The sequence below is a fragment of the Mus caroli genome, chromosome 13, assembly GCF_900094665.2.
Source record: "Mus caroli chromosome 13, CAROLI_EIJ_v1.1, whole genome shotgun sequence".
NCBI classification, from domain to species: domain Eukaryota; kingdom Metazoa; phylum Chordata; class Mammalia; order Rodentia; family Muridae; genus Mus; species Mus caroli.
In genome coordinates this window covers 83,452,422-83,474,182 of record NC_034582.1, presented here as the reverse complement: position 1 = coordinate 83,474,182, position 21,761 = coordinate 83,452,422, and the positions used below count along the sequence as shown (strand labels likewise).

Here is a 21,761-nt window from a genome sequence, read left to right as displayed (position 1 = left end):
TCCACTTATCAGTGAGTGCATATCATGTGTATTCTTTTGTGATTGGGTTGCCTCACTCAGGATGATAATTTTTAATTCCATCCATTCACCTAAGAATTTCATGAAGTCATTATTTTTAATAGCAGAGTAGTATTCCATTGTGTAATTGTACCACATTTTCTGTATCTATTCCTCTGCTGAAGGACATCTGTGTTCTTTTCAGCTTCTGGATATTTTGGTTTAGCTGTTAAAGGCTAGGCTCACAACCAAAAATATAGCCTGTAGTTTCTACTACCCCGTGTTAAGCTCTGAGCAGACTGTGCTACCAGCCACCACCCTGGTTCCCTTGGATCCTTGGATAAAAGATACACACGCACGCACACACACACACACACACACACACACACACACACACACACCACTCATTTTTAACCTGCCTTAAGGCTGAGCAGCTGGACTCTTCTAAGGCTCCCACGGGGCTAGCATAGTTCAGTGGCAGGGCTTTTTTAAGCCTCCCATGGCTAGTGTGTCCTTTTTTTCTCCTTGTTTAACTTTCTATATCTGTGCTTAGCTTAGTTGTTTATGAAATGTACTTCTTAGAAACAATACATGGAAATCTCACCAAAGTCAACTTATTGAGAGCAGGATATAAACAGTAAGGTAGATAAGATGACTCATCATCTCTAGGTTATTTAGGATTTTTCAGCTACTTCTCTCATCTCTCAAGCCTGAGAGAACTAAACTAGGAGGTAATGGTGGTATAACTATGTGTTGTAAATGGGCAGTACAACGTTAACATTCCTTCAACAGTTTTAATCTGGCTGATATCACAGGAATGGAGGTCAAGCAATAGTGATAATGAATCCTGAGCTTTTGAATTGGAACTGCACTCCAGTAAACTGGTGATCCATCTGGTTCCAGTGAGAAGTGAAACTGTGAAGGAAAACATTTTCCAGTGCCTTGACTATTTCTGATGGCAAGAACCATTAGGTGGTTCAAGGTCGTCATTAATCTATAGTAATTTTGAGGGGTTGTGGGGTTGAGTGGTTTTCTTCTCATAGTATTACAGCTATAATAGTATCTTTAATACTTAGCATATAGTAATCACCCAGTTAAATGCTCATCATGTTTGATTGTATTTTCTGTATTTGTAGTGAAAAGCCAAACCAAACTCTTTTGCAATATTATATAACATTCAGAGTAGATATGATTTTCAATCAATAATTCTGTCTGTTAGATTCTGAGTCTACCTATGGGTAGGCAGCTACTATGTTCCTTTTCTTTCTTTTACTTTTCTTTTATTTTTTGCTAACAGAATGTGTATTAGGAAAAAGAGAATTTAGGAGGGTCTATGGTCCCTCTTATTTCTGATTCTGTAGTACTTTCCTAGAGAAGGGACTTTCCCTCTTCCACAACTATACATTTCTTCCATTCTGAACAGACCAGGTAATAAGATTAGAAGAATGTCAAAGTATAGACCAGTGGATGATCACCACTGTTGCAGGATTTTCTCTGTCCAATCACATGAGGGCAATGGCAGGCCTGTGATTGGACAGGAAAAGGGAGGCAGAGCTAGTAGTTTGGGGGTCGGACAGAAAGGTCTCAGGAAGGAGGAGGGAAACGAATGAGAAGGGAGGTAGATATGGTGTTATCTAAAGGTTAGAATTATTGGGATAAAGTTTTATCATTATCAACTGGCTCTGAAATTATAGTATTGGCATCTTGTGAAATGTGATATTATTACTACATAAATCTAATTGGTTAAGTATTAAGCTTAAGAGTCTTAATTCTACCAGGTAATTAGGTGTTGAGATGGCTAACCGGGGTGCGTGGGGGCAGTGCTTGGAAGCAAGAGGAACATCCCCTCCACCCCCTCATCCTAGAGATAGCCCTGTGGCCTTGCAGGGCTGGATATTTGGTGGACCAAAAGACCACAGGAGTGAGATCAACTGGCTCAGGGGCTAGCCCCAGAAAGTTGGCTGTGGCATCGGGAGTGAGGGAGCATGGCCTGACCCTGTTGAGAGTTGGCAGGCTGATTTTTTTAATATTTCTCTCAACACACCACTGGTGTTCCAGGTAGGACATAAATTCTGTGCTTGCTCAACATCACATTGCTGTGGAGAGATGGCTTCCACTTGTATAAACTCTCATTTTTCTCATTTTCTGTCCTTATCATAGCACTGACCTTTCTCTTCTTACTTATTTTTTACTTACATTATTTTTCTGTTTTTGGAGAGCAGTGGTTCCTTTTTGGAAACACGTATCTCATACTCTTTTACACTATGTGTCTGTGGGAAAGTTGTATATATTAGCTTTTTTAGGCTTTATATGGATGACTTTTGATTCTATCTTTGAATTTATGGGGGAGAGAAAAACTTTACAGAGTGTGGATTAATAAATTCTGTATTGATAGGAAAGACAAATACATACTTCACACTATTGTTGCACTGCATCATGAACCTCTCTATTGTTTTGTTTGTGTGTAAATGGTAGAAATTAGTTTGAGAACTTCAGAAAACTGTATTATCCCTGTGCAAGACCATTCGGGAAAAATGTCAGCAAAACCTGGAAATTTGGTAGCTTTTAAATGTTGTGGTCTCTTAGTACTTCCACTAGAAGAGTTTACATACTCAACAGATTATTTCTTAGCATGATGTAGATCATCAACATTTGGGAGTCTTGTAATCCATAATTTCCTCCCATATTGATCAAGGTTTAATCATACAAAACCACAGGATAAAACACCAGAAACATTTTCTCTTACATAGCTTGCTTACCACTGAAGGCTACGAGAAGAGAGAAAAGTCAATTATTTTAAGATAAAAAGGTAGATTAGGTGAAACTCTTAATATTTGCCAACCATCTGGTTCAGTAACAAACTCCCCAGGGATCTTGAACATATTTATAACTGAAAAGGCTTTGAACTTGAATGACTTTTAAATTGGGACATAAAATATGGTAACACAGTATTCAGAGATACTTAGCAAGGACTAATGAATAGATATTTTCTCATTCCTGGGGAAGTGGAAATAGAAAAATGCAAATAAATGCTAGTAACTAACTCAAAACTCTTTCATTAACACTAACCCATATCTGTAAAATATATTTTATCTCAGTCTGAGAATAATGCAAATGGCTAACTTTGGTAGAACTGTACTCATATCCCACAGAAAGCACAATGTGTTCTGATAGAACTGTTGAAGAATGTTGGACAGCACTTATCTCAGAGACTTGCAGTGCTTCTATGTCATGGATCAGAACACAAGTGACCTGTTCCTACAGCAGAACATAGTTGACCCTCAGTCTCAGTTTATAAGAATAAAATATAAATTATTTTGGCTGATAACAAATTCAGATCTTGCTAAAAGCATGAATAAGTAAATAAGTAAATGTATATTTCATAATTAAATTAATTTCATAATTAAATAAAACAGTATTTACCTTTACTAAGGTACATTGAAGCAGGCCCCAGGCTGTGTGATAGAATCACTTCAAGACAGTGCTAACTGCAGCGTCTGGTGGTGCCTGTCTTTAGTTGCAGCACAGAAACAGAGGCAGGTGGGTCACTGAATTTAGGCCATCCTGGTCTATAGAGTTGTTCCACGTGGACTAGTACTAAATGTGTTTGAAACTATGTTTCAAAACCAAGACCAAACATAAAACCTCAGACTTTACCAGTGTAAGGCTGACAATGAGGACATTTAAGATAGTTATTCTAATTTCAAGGACAAGAGAGATGCTCTCTGATCAGTAGAGAGGATTTCACTGGCCACTGAGGGATTTGCTAAGCAGGGAACAGAATATATGTGGTCCATGTGTTATTGGTCTTAGGTTTTAAGAAACTTTAACTATGCATACTCCTAATAGTTGAAGTTTCTTTAAGCATAACATTAGGCAGAGCTCAGTGAATTCTGAAGAAGAAGGGGAGGAAGGATTGTAGGAGCCAGAGAGTCAAGGACACCACAAGAAACCCCACAGAATTAGCAAACCTGGATTCACAGGCTCAATGAGACTGTGCCTACAATCAAGAAGCCTTCATGGGTCTAAGCAAGGCCCTTAGCATATATGTTATAGTGTGTAGCTTGATATTTTTTTGTAGGACTCCTAACAGAGGGAATGGGGGCTGCTTGCATTTGCCTGCTTTTGGGACCCTTTTTCTCCTACTAAGTTGCCTTGTCCAGCCTTAATATAAGGGAAAGTGTCAATCTTAATTTCAACTTGCTATGCTGCCTTTGGTTGACATCCCTGGGAGGCCTGCCTTTCTCTGAAGGGAAACAAAATAGAAGTATGTTTGGGGGGGCAGGGACAGAAGGAGGGGAAGAGAGGAACAGGGAAGGAGGGGAGGGACTAAAAGCAGAGGATGAAGGGAAACATGTCAGGAAGTAATAGATGAGAGAATAAATTAATAGATAATAAAACAAAGAAACTTCAACTAGTCTTCCTAATTCACAACACTTCTAAATGAACATATGTGTCATGAATACATTGTATTTGGTTTTACAACTTAATAAATGTTGGTACTATGTACATTTATGAACTTTTTGAAAAGCACACTGTCAGGAACAGAATGTTTTTGCTCAGTAGGAATATGAGTACCACAAAAGTTCAAATTTGCCCTACTTGACAGGAACAGTTTAGTCTTATGTTGACCAACACCGTATGATTGTGGATATTGTGTGAAACTTTTTTTGATGTCACACTAAAGAGTGTTCATTATAGGCCCCCAGTATTGGTTTCTGTTATACCTGGATGATTAAATATCAGAGTCACTGTTTTATTGTGGTGAAGAGACACCATGACCAAGACAACCCTTATAAGAGAGAGCATTTAATTGAGGGTTGCTTACAATTTCAGAGGTTTAATCTGTTATCATCATGGCCAGGAATAAGGAAAGACACATTGCAGTCATGGTGCTGCATATAGGCGAAGGTTCCCTAATTGCCTCTTGATTGGGTCAATAAAGATGGCAGAAGTCATTCTTTGGGCAAAGGATAAGGCAGAATTTCAGGTCTGGAAAGGAAGGGAAGGGGAGGGGAGAAAATTGGGAATTACAGACCAGATGGTGGAGCAGATAGGAAGCTGTAGACATGTAGGTCTCTCAGGGCACTGATAGTTTACAGCCTCTGCAGGCATCTCTGCAGATACTCTTTTCCCAGCCTTTGAGTTATCTGGTCAGTTTTAAAATATAAAAGTCTCTAGTGTTTTCCTTTCTCAGGCCTAAAGGGAGCTGGGTGACATGGCCAATGTCAGCACTAGGCAAGGAGGAATGGGTGGTGTGCTCTCAGGGGTACATGTAGTGGCTGTTCTCAGAGCATAGCCTGAATCTCAGAAAGCCTTAGCCAGCAATGGGGGCTGATTAGATGGCAGGTGAGCAGGTGCTGATCACAGAGTCTAGCCAGAGCAAGTGTGGACTTTAAAATTACATGCTACAGCTGAAGAGTTAAATGAGAGCTCTATATTTGATATTCAAGTAATAGAAAGAGACCAGCCTGCCATATGGTTTTGAAACCTTAAAGCCCACCTGCTATGAGTGACACACTTCCTTCAATAAGGCCAGACCTCCTAATTCCTCTTCTAATCCTTTTAAATAGTGTCCCGCTCTGATGACTAAGCATTCAAATATATGAACTTATGGGGGGCATTTTTTGTATGCAAACCAGCACTAAAATTCCATAAATAGTTATTTTATAATGCATTTTTGTTGTTGTGGAAGCATTAGAAAAAGTAAAATGTTAATTCTCTGAGCAGATTGATTGATTTCTTCTAGATTTCTTACTTAATTGCATGTGGTTGAGGTCATAAAGGCAAAAGACATTTTGAATTGATGTTTTTGTAATTTGCATAAAGAAGGAATGTAAATATTTTCTGCATGCCATGGAAGTTTATTATTAGCAACAAGAGTACATATCTCTGGTGATTTAAGAGTTAAGATTTGGTAACTTGGGCCCTATAAGTTCCCTCTCCTCACTGTAGGGCATTTTTTCTAAGATCCCTCCCTTTGAGTCCTGAGAGTCTCTCATGTCCCAAGTCTCAGCACATACTGGTGGGTCCCCCAACCTCCTACCTCCAAAGGTTGCCTGTTTCTATTCTTTTTGCTGGCCTTCAGCACTTCAGTCCTTTTCCCTCACCCCATGCCAGATCAGGTTCCCCTTTTACCTCCTCCCTCCACCCCTCACCACTGTCTACTATCCCTCTCAGGTCCCTCCCTCCCTCTCCCCTTGTGATAGCTTTCTTCTCTCTCCCAAGTGGGACTGAGGCATCCTCACTTGGGCCCTTCAGCTAAAGACAGAGCATCAAGTGGAGTTACCATACCATAGTCAAAATTCTGACCCATAATTTTTCCTGTTTGAAAGAACTGCAGCAATGGAACTGGAGAGGAGCCTGAGGAAAAGAAGCTCCAGTGACAGGCCTAAAGTGGGACCCAGTTCAAGGGGAGGTCCCAAGACCTGACACTGTAAGACTCTGATGAGCCTTAGCTACCCCTGAATGAATCACATGGAGCCAGAGATTGATACAAACGGATTTTATTGTTCCAGCATGCGAGGGTCGTGCTGCATCCAAAGGAGAGGTGAAAACCCCAGGCAGTCCATTTGGACAGTTTTTAAATAGTTTTCAGGTGTAGAATAGAGCAAGAGTCACTAGGCACAATGTGATTGCTAGAACAGTGTGAGTTTTAAACTGGTTGGTCCTTAGGAAATGAGGTAGCAAGGGCTTCCCTTATCTGAAGGTGGTCTTTCTGAAGAATGTAATCAGCCTCTCCCTTCCAGAAGGGAGGGGTGACTATATGCTCCATGACCTCTCTCTTCCAGGAGGGGAGGGGGCCTTCATGTTCTGCGACCTGGTGGAATTTTCCAAAGGTCCTGAGCTAACCTCTTCAACACTGTTACTGAGGCTATTGATTGCTCACAAAAAGGGACCTATCATGACTGCACTCTGAAAGACCCAGCAAGCAGCTGAAAGAGTCAGATGCAGATATTTGCACCCAACCAATGGACAGAAGCTGCTGACTCCTGTGGTTGAATTAGAGAAAAGGTAGAAGCCGAGGAGAAGACCGATCCTGTAGGAGGACCAGCACTCTCAATTAACCTAGACTCCCCCGGCCCCGCCCCCACCGAGATCTCTTAAACAGTTGAACACCAACCAGGCAGTATATACCAGCTGATATGAGGCCCCCAACACATATACAGCAGAGGAGTGCTGGGTCTGTGTTCAGTCAGAGAAGATGCACCTAACCCTCAAGAGGCTGGAGGCCCCAGGGAGTTTAGAGGTGTGGGTGGGTGGGGGTTTAGGGTTGGTGACATTCTTGTGGAGACAGTGAGGTGGGGAGGAGGTATGGGATGTGGAACAGTCGGAGGGTAGACCAGGAGAGGAATAAAATGTGGAGTGTAAATAAATAAATAAATAAATAAATAAATAAATAAATAAACAAACGGTTAAATAAAAAATGATTTGATGATTTGGGAATTAAGAAAATTCTACTTACAGGTTGCCTTCAGTGACCATTGCCTTCAGTTATGAACATGTGATTTTTTATCTGAACACACCTATTTTAACATATTTTTGAATTTTAACATACACTGAAGTAAACATGTTTTTAAAATTTATTTAGTGGCACCAAGTATTGAACATAGGGTCTCAGGCATTCTAGGATCCTTTATACTACTGGGGGAGGGGGGAAATACACACACACACACACACACACACACACACACACATATGAAAGACTTTTTGAATATATTTTATTAGAAGAGAAGAACCCAGGATTAAGTCACTTGAAATTGGTTCCCATCACAGAAGCAAGCTTCTTTCAATAGAATAACAATATTTCCCTTGGCAGAAATCGAGCACAGAGGAGGTTGCCAAGAACTGTGTTCAGGTATGTCTGTTTATCAGAATAATGAATGACAAATAATGAGTTCTATATATTCTATATATTCACTAACAGGATTGTCAGCATCTTCAAAGACCAGACTTTAGTAGTCTGGAAACCATCAAACTCATTTGCTTTAAAAATATTTTTCTGTTCTCTAAAAACATATGTTTTAGCAAAAGAAATTTTTCATTAATTGAAAATCCAAGGGACTTTTTTTTAAGCAAAAAATTATTCAGTGGAATGAAGACACAGTTGCTAGGTTCCTTCTTTGGATAAAAAAAACATTGGAATTAATACTGTCAGAAATGTATTATCATCCAATATTTTAATTACTAGATAGAGGAGAATTTAAGCTTTGTCTTCACCTTTGGGATATGTCCATATCAACAGTGGTCATGTAATCAGATACCTACTACATGAGAAAGGCTACTTTTTATAGCTGACGCTTAAGAAGTGTGGACAACCTCAGAGGGCAAAACGAGAAGAGTGACCAATGGAAAGAAAGCTACTTGATTTCATAAGCCATTGACTTTTACCCAGCCTGCCAACATGTTCTAACAGTGACTGGTTATAATGTAAACTTACTGGCCTGAAGGAGATATAAAAATATATAGAAGCATATGTGAAATTTGCTTCTTGTGGAGAAATAACATGTACAATTACAGTTTTCCTTATGTGTGAATCTTTAGTAACACACACACATACACACACACACACACGCACGCACACAATATCTATCCTACACACACAGAAAAACACCTGATAACTATATATTTATGCTGCAGAGCCTTTAAACATCATAAATGGAGAGACCAGGAATTGAAGTAGAAGCCAACAGCCTGTCAGTAGGTTATAGGCAACTTACTAATACCGTCCCGTCACTCCTCTCCTTACACATCTGGCAGACCTAATGCTTAAACACAAGGTCCATTCTATTCAACAATTGTAGTATTAAGCCATTTTCTTGGTAAGGAAGCAACACATCACACTTGAATGGTTTCATTACTTTTATTTGGGGACTAGGAACCTCCACAGAATCTTTCACCCTGCCTCATAGACTTTGTATGACAAGAATAAGAATATATGAAAAATGATGACAAAATGAATATGATATCCCTCATTTTGAAAGAGTTTACAACTAAAACAAAATTTAATTGATCTCGCTATTGGGAGTTTTTTTTTCTTCAAGGTTGTTTAATTTATTACAAATAATTAAGGGAAAGTTCTGAAGTATACTTTCTTGTTTGAATGTCAAAGCTCTAACTCATTTGGGTGTGTATTCATTCAAAGCATTGCTAGCAACAGAAGAATGCATGGTGTATTTATCAAGATTGACCCAAGGAAAAAAATGACTGATTCTACAAGTCAGAAGAATCAAATGATACTGGAGTAAAGCAAAATTGACTTTTAATATTTGTTTATCAGTTCATTGTATCTTACAGAAATGAAAACATTCTTTTTTGTAATACACATTGGTTCTCCTCAAACTTGTACTTAGTAGCTATTAAATGCATTTAAGTATTGACCTTCTTCTAATTGGGTGGCTTACTGATTTCGGTATTATTCATAGCTTTTGCTGTACACTGTGCTGGCAGTCTTGAGCAATGACAAAAAGGTTGTCAGTGTTTTCTCTAAGCATTCTATGCAAAACCAAAATGAAACAAACAAAATGGGAAAAAAAGCAAAAAACAAAGCAAAACAAAAAACCGAAGACTAAACCAAACCTGACAACTGATTCCCTTTGAATCCTCCCTTTTTTAGTGGTCAGCTACTCCATGACACCAGCATGCTTTTAGGAGTACTGCAATCAAGAAATCCAGTATGGCTGCCAGCAACCAAATTGGTATCTTATTCGAGTCTACTAATTGCCAAAATAACAAGCGACCACCTTACTGCATAAAATAGCACTTTGACAGGTACCGGCCCTCTTTATATGAAAGAAAATTTAAATTTACAAATACTATATTTGGCTAAAAGTTGCTGTGACAAAATATGGCAGCAGTCATTAAAAGATGGCTTCCAGTGTTAATATGACAAATTATCTTCATCCTTATATGTATTTTTAAATATATTGGTTCTTTTTGCTTAGAGGTTTCAAATCAAGGAGTTTCAGTAAAATTTATAGATCTATTGTGTTCTTTATATGTGGGCCATATTATAAAATGTTTTCAATTTTTTAAAGTCTGTCCTCTCATCACCTTGATACTCTGGTAATCTTGAAGTCTCGAAAGGGATTTCTGAATTAGACAGTGTTATGTCAACTTTCTGTTGACATAACAGAAATTCTGTAGGAATTGTGCTAAGACAACTTTTTTCTTTTGAAGACATTTATAATGAGATATGAAGTAGGAAAATAGATTATTTGGTGGAATGAAAACAGCAAGATGGGAACATTAAAAGACCCCTTTCAATTAGGAGTTCAAAGGGAGGGCATGAAGATTCTGGTCCTTTGTGTGAAATTAGAAGTTAAAAACTCTGCCCAGCAGTGTTCATTCTAGGATGTTGTCAAGAATGGACAAATGGTGCACAATTGGTATAGACGTATGTCAGCTAACAGTCACTTTGGAGATTTTGATCAGCACCATTTCCTATACTAAGTATTCAAAAGTTAAGAAATGCTACTGCACTGTAATGTGGAGTTTTATGACAATAACCGGATGGAATGCACCTAATTCAGTATAAAATTTATCTACTCGCATTGCAGACAAAATTCTTACAATATAGGTAATGATTGTTCAAGTATGATCTTCCTCCAAAGAGATTAGCCCAGCCTGTAAGGTGTTTGAGGGGCTAGTTTGGAATCTCCTCCTTAAGTAATATAGTCATTATATTATAGACCATTCATTCTCTTTAATTTGTGTTTAGCTTAGAAGTCTGAATTCAATTTACAACAGCACTGTTTGAGTGAAACCCCACATTTTCTTTGGATGTATACTTTTGTGTAATTTGCATATCCTAACTTATAACTTCATGCATTGCCATGGCTTAAGTATCTGAAAGAAAGGTTCTATTTTTACTTATAATATTTTATCTAGGTAATATATCTTGATAGTTATGGTTTCATGGATTTCCATCTGCTCTATACTTTCCACACACATAACTCTATATTTATAGAGCATTTTTTATTATAGTTATTACAGAGCTTTAAATGCAACCATGATCAATTCAGGAAACAGATTTATTTAGTTATGTTCATGGGGGGGAATCTACATAAAAACATTGATGACAGCATACTAGCCATGTTGTACTTGGATTATTATACTAAGGCCTACTCACAAGAATTCACTGTGAAATAATGGGAAACCAGAAATATTACTTGAATATAAATATTGGTCCCTCTGGGGTCTCAGCAATCATAACAAGAAATTTCAATTTAAGACTGGAGTTGCTAATACTGAAAGTTACTTTTCTGAACCTGGGCTTAACTTTTCACTTTAAAACCTGGAGGTGTAAAGTCTGCTAGGAGAATGCCAGTATTTTATTTTTGCCAAATTCTAACCAGAAAGGAAACTGACAGTGACTGTAATTCCTACTTGAGATACTATTTAGAAATGTATTTTTTCCCTTTCTTCTATAAATAAAGGTCTTATTTGGACACTGTATTGTGGATACAAACAAGAACAATTTTGGAAGTTGAGTCTTTATTTCTTAGGCAAATGTAGAGTTATTCATTCATTTGATGGTTTTTGTCATGTAATGTAAATAAGAAATATTAAATAGATTAAAATTATTTTTATAGGACAATAATGTTTTATAAGCTAACATAAAATCAAGCTGCTACATTTTACACGTTTTCTGTCCAGCAGTTTGTCGTTTTAACTGCCCTGAGTAGATTCTAAATACTGCTTAGCAAAGGTTCTTAGAATTTAAATATGATTCAGTAAAGCTACTCAAAAATAATAAAACAAGTCTTCTCAGATAGGTAACTGGAATTAGAAGGTAGGACTCTTGCATTGGTAAGTATTATCTGTGTACTTAAGTAGATATTTCATATAAATGAGTTGACCTAGGAGTTCTAACTGTGGCTTTTATTATTCTGCATCTGAGTCTATATGAATTTTTTGGTCAAAAAGGTAGAATTTTAAAGAGTAAACTATTCTGTATACTGGAGACTTAAAGTATTAACTTTTAGAAAAAGTCTCTGTTGTTCCCTTATGATAGTGAGTGTTTGCACCTCCCAGAATCCGGGTTTATGTAAAGAAGCCTGTATTTCAAATTTGTTGTTCTAATTTGTTTACCCAAGTGCATTTCAAAATTGTAGAAATATGTAAAATTTGTGCTTGTGGCAATGACTGCGGCAAGTAGCATTACTTCCCTTACTACCATCCTGGTGATTCTCAGCCTACTGCCTATCCCATTCATGAAATGGCATCTTGCTGGGATGATGTAGCACGGACCAGTTTAGGCTCTAAAGCCCCACCCCCACCCCCTATTTTAGAATGCCTTCCGCTTACATTACTTTATAATATATATATATATATATATATATATATATATATATATATATATATATATCGACTGATAGCTTTACAAAACAAATGAATGAATTGGCCTTTACGAAAACGACTCTTTACAGTAAGTGAAAAAGGGTTATCACAGTTTTGGTAACTTGCATGAGTTCATATTAAAAACAAAAAACAAACAAACAAAACTTTCACGTAACTCGAGAGCTGACTCTTCCCTAGGGCACACTCAGTTGTATGCTCTGAAGCAATAGACCCCGTATAGCTTATGCTTTTTATCTGGGAAACCTACAAAGCGCACTGCAGCCTCAGTAGGACTGCAGCGCCTTCTTGGCCGAGAAATAGGATAGCGGACACTGCCATCCGCCAGCCAGCCAGCATCGCAGCGGTCATAGCCCAGAAGCTTCCAGGCAGCAAATATCTGGCCCACTTTCGCAATCTGAGCACCGTCATTGAGACAAGCTTGCACCGCCTCATCGTAGGTGAGTTTGGTGGGGTGAATCAGGTAGTAAAATCGGCCTATGGGGAGAAGGAGAGAGTTAGTCAGCCTGTGATGGAACCACAGAGATGGAAGGAGCCAAAAGAAAAGTGCTTCTCAATGAAAGGAGATACAGAGCAACGTCTACAATTTGGAGAACATAGAACTGCCATTTAAATGTTATATTAACAGGCCATTCTAGATTAAATACATTTGCTTTAGCCTTGCTTCTTGGCGTGTGCTCACACATGCCCTTGTATAGCATTAAAAAGAAAAGGGTGCTGGCAGATGCAGTTTCTGTTAGCTAATTAGAGACTGAAAGAGCCCTTCTGTGGGCTTTCCTAGGGAAGACAGAATTCTACATTGAAAGAAGGGCTATTTAAATTCTACTTGTAGCAAGGCTGAGCCCCAGTACAAGTTTCTAGAGAGGCAAAATTTGAATGTGAAAGGATCAAAAAACATTCCTCACATAAAAGTCCATTTAAAAAATTCAAAGCCCTCAAGCTCTTTTCATTACAGGTATCAATAAGACCTTATTCTCCACCAAGCGACAGCATAAAAATTCGTCAAACACAGGAAGTCATTTGCCATCAATGATACCTTTGCTGAATTTAAACCCTGTCTGCACCCCCTTACAAGAAGAGGAGTTTGTTAATGCTTTAAAACTTTCATCATTTGAAGCCTGACAGTTTGCTATTTCCTGATTGCACAGAAACACTGTTACTTTTGACCAATTATTGCAGTATGAATGACTGAGATCCCATTAACATGATGGAATATATCATACAAAATGTATCATCAATTGCCAGAACTGGCATACACTGAATATTTTCTCCATTATCTTAGTTTTAAGCATAATATCCTATGGTCCTCATTAAGCATGGTGCTCATGCATGTGTGTGTGTGTGTGTGTGTCTGTGTTTGTATCTGTGTGGTATGCTAATGTTCATTTCTGTTCAGTTGTTGATGGTTTTGACTGTGTGCCTCCAGCTAGAGGCACAAACCTTGGTGTTACACTCAGAAGTGCGCTTCACATCTTTTGATACAAAGCTTCCCATTAAATTGGCCTTGCTGACCAGTGAGCCCCAGGGATGCTCCTGTTTGTGCCTCACTATTGTGGGAATTTTAAGTGCACTTCACCACATCTGGCATTTTGACATGAGTTCTCTGGACTGAACACAGCTCTTCATGTTTGTGAGGCAAACCATTTACACCTGAGATGTCTCCCTATCCCTAAACAGGCTGCTGTAGTATAAACTAAGGCTACCAGTTCTTTCTACTCTAACCTAGTGAGTTTTGAAATAAGGGTAGGAGCCATTGCAACATTCATTAACTGGAGAGTTTGGTCTGCCATCTATACAGAATAGCAAACCATAGGACATGAATTCAAATCTGACCTCTACATATTTGAAAATGAAATTTGCTTGAGATACAGATCCATCTATTCAATGCCATGAATGGCTGCAGCAGTGTGGCTCGCTAGAGCTACATCATTCAAAGCTCTGATGGGTAAATCTTTGAAGTCTAAGTTGTTACCCTTTTTATTTATTCACGAGTCTATTTCCAGGGATCTTAAATATAAAACCATGGGCCTAGAGCTTGATTAGTAGGGATTTGACTTATGCAGCAACTCTGGCTCCTCAATTAGAAGGTCCTATGCACGTTTTAAGGCTCTGTAGTTTGCTTTTGCTTGTTAGTTTGAGACAGTCTCATTATATAGCTCAGGCTAGCCTTGAACTTATAATCCTCCCTCCTCAGTCTACTAAATAATAGGCTTTCATCACAATATAGCTTAAAACTCTTAATCAGTTTCGAACAAAGGCCCCTACATTTTCATTTTGTAACAGGCCCCCAAGGTTATGTTGGGGATGGTCCAGTAAAGGGGCTGGGAGTGGGAAGAGCACAGTGAGTCTGTCATCAGTGCTGTGAGACCCTTCCCTGCCTTTCTCTTCAAGGCTGATTGTGCTGTATTTGTCTCACTCAGTTCCCAACTTGCCTTGAACTTTGTTAAGCATGATACTGTGACTGGGAAAGAGAGGGCATGTACAGCCAGGATGCTCCTTCCCTCAGCACAGAGAGCAGTACTACAGGGACAGCACACTATGGCAGCCTGAAACAGTTAAACTGTAGCGAAACTGGAAGTATGTGGCTTTTGTTGGACTCATGTAGATATTATAAAAATGATGACATGCAAGATTCAAGAACATTTTGCCTCTTTTTAAAATACAGTAATACCTTAAAGGATTGCTTTTTCTTGCTGTTTTTTCTTTGCTTGTTTTTTATTTGTTTGTTTTTGTTTTTGTTTTTGTTTTGTTTTTAGAAGATAATACCAAAATTCAAACAGTGTTTTAGAACAACTTGATGCCCTGGATAGAGGTGAAGGCAAAGCAACTGCTGTCTTACCATTGAAGTTGGATGTAAAACAGAAAACGTCATATCTGCTTTTATCCTTGTCCCAAAACCCGTAGTTCCTGACTCCAGGCACCGTGTTTTGGCCCCCACAGGGCTCTCGTGGTTTGGTGATTGGGTACTGCACAGATCCATCACTGAGCCAGCCAGCATTGCACCAGTCCAGCCCACCCCGCCAGGCATCGTACAGCTGGTCAAAGGAAGCAATCACTGCATCCTGGTCCAGACAAGCCTGGCGTGCCTCGTGAAAGTTAAGATTGTAGCGTCCCAGTCGTGGAAAGTAAGGAAACACCACACCTATTCAAAGGAGAGACAGGAGAGGTCATTAGTGACAGAGCCCTGCGCAGGTCCACTTAGAGGTAGGTGGGTGTGTGGGGGTGGGGTGGGGTAGTACAATCTCCAAATGAACTAGTTTTTGGTCATCCTGGAGTGGTTTCTCATGGCCTCTTTCTACTTCATACACTTTTTTTGTTAAGTAGTAAGTAGCTATTACTTGGAATGACAATTTTAGTGATTTGTCTCCACTGCCAAGAGCTCAACTTATGCTAAACATTTCTCCTTTCTGAAAGAGATGCAGCCATGTGTTACACTATCTCAGTACTGTTTGTTAGTGGTTACTAACCGCAGAACATACAACTGCTGAGCTTTTCCGGGAAGGCAAAGGTCAAGGGTAATACTAATGGTTGTGGGGGATGGAGAACTTGGGCAGACAGTGTTTTCAAAAATTCACAAGTTTATTGGAAGATGTTGTTATGGAGTTAGCAGTTAGTTTCATATAATCTTTGACACTTGAATAAAGAATTATGTTGAGCCGGGCGTGGTGGCGCACGCCTTTAATCCCAGCACTCGGGAGGCAGAGGCAGGCGGATTTCTGAGTTCGAGGCCAGCCTGGTCTACAAAGTGAGCTCCAGGACAGCCAGGACTACACAGAGAAACCCTGTCTCAAAAAGCAAAAAAAAAAAAAAAAGATTTATGTTGAATGATTCAAATGTGCATCTACTTTTATGTGTGTTGCTGAAACCATGCAGGTAAGTCACTGTCTCTTCAGAATTATCATTTGGAGAAACTTAAGTTAAATTTGCATATCTAACAAAAATCTAATGAGTCTCATGTGCACACCCTATGCAAAGCATGGTAACTTTTTGTTTCAACATTTCATGTATTCCTTAACTCTTGTTTCCTGCCCTTGAAACAGCTAAAATACAGTATTTTACTTTTAAAATTCCCATTATTTATTTAAAGGCTAGGTAAAAAAATATCTATTGAAAAATAAAGTCACATCTCCCAGCAGCAGAGAGGCACTGCATGGAAGGGACCTAAAATGGGTTTTGCTTTTAGCATTTCATTTTTTTTTCTATTAATGTATTATGTTACAAACAAAAACCAAGGTTTTGAAAATGATTTCCATATAAATAGACCAAAGTAATCGCTTCTCTAAGTTGCCCTATGCAAGATGAGAACAGAGAAAACATCTATTAACTGACTGTTTAGTCTTGAAGAGTCAAGTATTTCAGAGAACAATCCCTTAGGAAATACAAAGAGCATGAATTAGCATTTGACTTTGTCAGAGAAGAGGCAATGGCCTTCTGAAAGCAGTTCTCTTGCTCAAAGAATTATTGGGGAAACTGAGCTATCTCACGTTCTATATAGTTTCTTTAGGACTGATTCCCAAGTTAAGTATTCAGAATTGTGTCATTTACTGCATATTAAGGAAGACATCTGACAACGAGTATCCCCTGTTGTTAGTAAAAGATAATTCAGAGCAAGCATTCTTAGAGATATGATTACAGCAAATTAGTTTCTTAGAACATGGAGTGTGGGCATCTTGTCCCACTGGCCCAGTTATTGTACAGGCTCTAAGTTACATGAAACACTACTGCAAAACCTACTCAAGATCATGTACAATCAATTCTCTAATAACCAATCATGGGCAGTACATTCTTTTCTAAAATATCCTGGATGCCTTTATGAGAGGACTTGAGGTTTTAAATCAAGTCTTTTCCCTTGTCCTTTTGGCCCTTCCAGTTGGCAGGGATCACAGCAGGGGAAGGTCCAAGAAGGCTTTCTGATCTTACTCTGCTTTCTCAGGTTCTTGGCTGCTGGATCTATCAGTTGGATCAGAGCCACAAGAAGAAGGAAAGACTCTTAGATGCCACTGACTGTGGTAAGGGGGAGAAAGAACCCGGAGATGGTTCTCAGAATGCTTTGCCTCTGCCCAACTAGGGCCAGAGTGTGCCGCAGAATGGCAGAGCTACAGTGCTCTCTGCATTATAGCAGGCTCTCTCTGCACCCTGTGACATTTGTTCTCTTTTCTCAGCAATCCTGGATGTATGCCTGAGAAGGAAAATAATCTATTGAGCAATGAATGATTTTCTTGGTAGCTAGAGCTCAAGGGGGCAGAGGAACTCCCAGCATCTTTATCAGAAGATCAAAATGTTTGTACCACCTTTTGTTTTCCAAATTGTTCATGGTGGAAACAGTGGAAAATATAGGATTCATTAATTTGTATTAACTTTAAAGACCGCCTCCCAAAATTTCAGATATCAATTCACTATCCTGTGTCGTGGTGCAGTAAAACTCATAGGCAGAAAAACAGTACCCATTAGTCCCTGATTAACTGAAATATGATGGAGTTAGTTCCATATCCAGTATACAAATATAAATATACATTTATATTTGAGCTGCTTTCTATTTTAAAATCATGTCATTCAATCCTTTTATAAAGTCACAAGACTTTTGTAACTTTTAAAGATATTTTAAGATTAAAAAATTAACTTTGTTATAATAAAAACCTTGAAAGCAAAAAGCTTAGCATACTAGGATTAACTAGACTCACAGTCTATATGCCTTGAACTTACTTACAGCTAGAACATGTGTTCTGAAGCCATGGAGCTTTGCACTGGATTTTATGAGGGAGATAAAGCTGACAAACTTCTACATGCCTGACGGAAGCTTGTGGGATTCAGGAGGGCCAGTGGTCAAGGTTATCATTTTCAAAAGGCACAAAAACTTTTTTCTGGGATGGGATGAAAGCTTCCAGCAAACACAGACCTATGGTTTTGTGAAGGAAACCATCCTACAAATGTAGCCAGTTTCATTCTTCAGTGTAGAACATGGGTGAAACTTATAAAAATAAGACAACTTGCACTATATAGAATGAACTCTTAGCACTTTCCTAGCATGATGACTGAGAAATGAGTTGAAGGTGAGGACACTTTTGCTTGTATAGCTTTGTATTTTTTGACTTTAAAACCTATTGAATGTGTTATATACTCAAGAAATAGAAAACCTCCCCAAGTACCTAGAGTATTTGATATTTGATTTCTTAAAGATCCTGAGCCATTAAAAGAATTACTTCTTTGAAGAATATTTAAGTAAATCCAGAGGTTACTTTTTCTGCAAAATTAACTTCTGCAGCCATCTTACAGAATACAATTACATGAATTGCACTGCAGACATCCTTCAGAAACCTTGCCATTAGTTGGAAACAGAGATAATTTTAGAAGCACCATAAAAAAGAATCTAATTTGAATTTCTCAATAACCACATAATGGGATTTAAGTTTTGAATAGCATAAGGCTATTTCCAAATATTATTAATTCAGTTGCATTGCACGTTTCTCCTTGTTGTGAACAGCTTCAAATTTGCACATGAGTATTGTGACTACATTTCAAAGCTGAAAGCTGAAATCATATGCAGATGGCAAAACATAAAAGAGGAAAAACTTGCTAGGCAAAGACTTATGGATTCTCCCATTATTGCTACAGTAACTATAGGATGTTATCCTGTGTGAACATAGACTCATTAGTTTAACATGCTTTATGAATACCTACCTTGTAATTCCAATGCCACCACAGCAGTATCATCTTCTAGCCCTTCAATCACCTCACACTTATATCTCCCATAATCCTCCAGGGTAAGATCTGTGATGACCAGGGAGGCATCATTATCACTGCCTCCCTTCAGAAACACTCGACCTTGATAGCCTCCATAGGTCTTCTTGTGATAGCCCATGGAAACGAAGACATCTACTTCCCTGAGGTAATCTGAAGTTAGCTTGGTCCACTTGATGCGAATTTTGTGGATTCCTGAGCCGAATGCTGTAGGGTCGCGATAAAATTTGCATGGCAGTGTCACGTTGCCACCTCGGTGAGAGAAGACCTTGGCTTGTTCTGCTTCCACAAGTAGACGGGGGCCATTTTCTGCTATAATGAGAAGGGGAAAGGTGGAGAAGCAGAAAATAATTTCATGGGTTTTCAGGTTTTTTTTTATATAATTAAAGAGGCTATCTGGCCCATTCACTATATGGTTGCTTTGAAGCATACATTAAGGCAGCTGTATTAGCCAAGAGTTACCTGCAAGCCACTACAAAACTGGGAATGATATACACAGTCACCATTATAAATTATGGGACTCAGGCAGTATTAATGACCTTTGTAATAAATTCTAAATGGATTCCTTTCAATATGAATCTCGAATCTTTCAAAGTAAAGTAAGTTTGGACATATTTTCTATTCTGTTAAGTCTGAAATACACTTATAGGAAAAATTTGAAGAAACACAATTCACTTGTGCCTTATCACTATGATCATGCAAGTATATTTATGTCTTCTGTTTTCATGCTCTTCTAGAGTACTTCAAGCAACATTCATACATTGCATTTCAACCGAGATAGGACATCAGAAGGTAGTCTAAATACTGGCGATAAGCTACAGTAAGTTTTGAGATACATCTTTCAAAACATGAAAGCTTACTATGTTAAAAATCATACTTATTTTGTAACACCCAATAACTATTTCAGTCTTGATTCCTTTTAGGTGACTTCTGTTCCTCTCTATTTCCTTTCTTCTTCTGTCTTCCTTGCTCTCCTCTTGTTTTACATGAGCATTTCCACCCTAATTGTTTTTGCCCTTTGGTTTCCTGCCTTCACCCTCCAAGGACTTTGTGGCTTTTGAAAGAGCACCGCAATAATGTAAGTTGCCAAGTCAGCACAGCTGTCTCTTTTAGAAAGCCAGCTCTTATTTTCAGAGCTCGGCTTTCCCTGGGGTTTCCCCTTGTTAGAGCTTTATGTTTTTAACCTTGACACATTCTATTGAGGATGTTTGAGATATGCAAAGGAAAAAAGTGTAAGGACTCTAGGACAAGCATACCTCTCGTCTACACACAGTTTCCAAACCATAAAAGCTGCTTTTTATATAGCTTGGCAGCCCTTGCAGCCTTGGAAAAATTGCTTTTGAACAATCCTTGGCCTTGAATCTTTTGAGATGCATAGATCACAAGGACAGTGTTTCCTAACCTTCCTAATGCTGTGACCCTTTAATACATTTCCTCCTGTTGTAGCGATCCCCAACCATAACATTTATTTTCATTGCTACTTCATAACTACAATTTTTTTCACCATTATGAATCATGATGTGAAATTTTTGGGAGATAGAGGTTTGCTACATGGGTCACAACCAAAAGGTTGAGAAATACCTCATCAGAGAGGTTAATCATTTTCCTTGAGATAGAGCGCAAAACTTATTTAATGACACATATACACCAGATTCTGATTCAAAATAAAAAAATAGCTAAAATCAGATGTTTTGATGCTATTGTGATCAGAATTTTATATTCAAAACTTAACCTATCATTGCATTTATGTAAGTGCATCCCAATCCTCAAAAGCAGAAAACTATAGCCCAGCTATCAATGCTCCCACTTTCCATAGATAATGAAAAGAAAGAATATGACTTCATAACAGCTAATTAAAATGAATCACAAGCATGATTCATTAAACATTTGTATATATTTCCAATCATTCTCTTCTAATTTAGTACAAGAGAATTTGAAGGGAAAAATAAATTTCTTTTTTACTCTACCTTACATATAATTTCCCCAACTAATACTCCAATGTCTGTATTTAAGATCTACCTAAACATATCTAGTCAAATTTCTCTGGGAGTGGGTGGTGGTGCTTATGTTGCTGACTAACCATGCTCAGTTTGCTTTTTTGAGTAGGAATGTCTCCCATAGACTCATGTATTTAAATGCTTGCTCCATAGGGAGTGACACTATTAGGAGGTGTGGCCATTGAGTAGGTGTGGTCATTGAGTAGGTGTGGTCTTGTTGAGGATACGTGTCACTGTGGAGGAGAGCTTTAAGTTCTCATATGCTCAAGCTTAGTCCAGTGTGGCAGTCTCCTCTGCTGCCTGCAGATCAAAATGTAGAACACTCAGCATTTTCTGCTGCATCATGTCTGCCTGCATGTTATCATGCGTATCATCATAATGTTAATGCATTAAACCTCTGAAATTGTCAGTCAGCCCCAGTTAAATATTTTTCTTTATAAGAATTGCTGAGGTCACAGTGTCTCTTCACAGTAATAAAACCCCAACTAAGACACTCACCAATAACCATAGGGAACATTGAAGCCTGATATTTGTGGAACACACCTGGGCTTTATGCCATGCTGGACTTTGAGTACAAAGATAAACACTACACATTTCTACAAGAGGTTTCCATTGTATGATTTGTCCAAATTTTTCAATTTAAAGTAGAAACCAATACCCAAATATAAG

The 21,761-nt window shown here is 38.4% G+C and overlaps 1 protein-coding gene across 2 annotated transcripts in view; it reads right to left on the bottom strand.

Moving 5' to 3' along the window:
- Positions 1–12,377: 12,377 nt before the first annotated feature.
- Positions 12,378–21,761, bottom strand: part of Hapln1 (hyaluronan and proteoglycan link protein 1) — a 62,797-nt gene continuing 53,413 nt past the window's right edge. For both annotated transcript variants that reach the window (XM_029468465.1, XM_029468467.1), the window contains exons 3-5: positions 19,036–19,407; positions 15,197–15,499; positions 12,378–12,834 (exon numbers count right to left, since the gene is read on the bottom strand). In XM_029468465.1, coding sequence (XP_029324325.1) covers positions 12,545–12,834; positions 15,197–15,499; positions 19,036–19,407 — 965 coding nt within the window. In that variant the 3' untranslated portion in view covers positions 12,378–12,544. The remainder of the gene's footprint in view (positions 12,835–15,196; positions 15,500–19,035; positions 19,408–21,761) is intronic.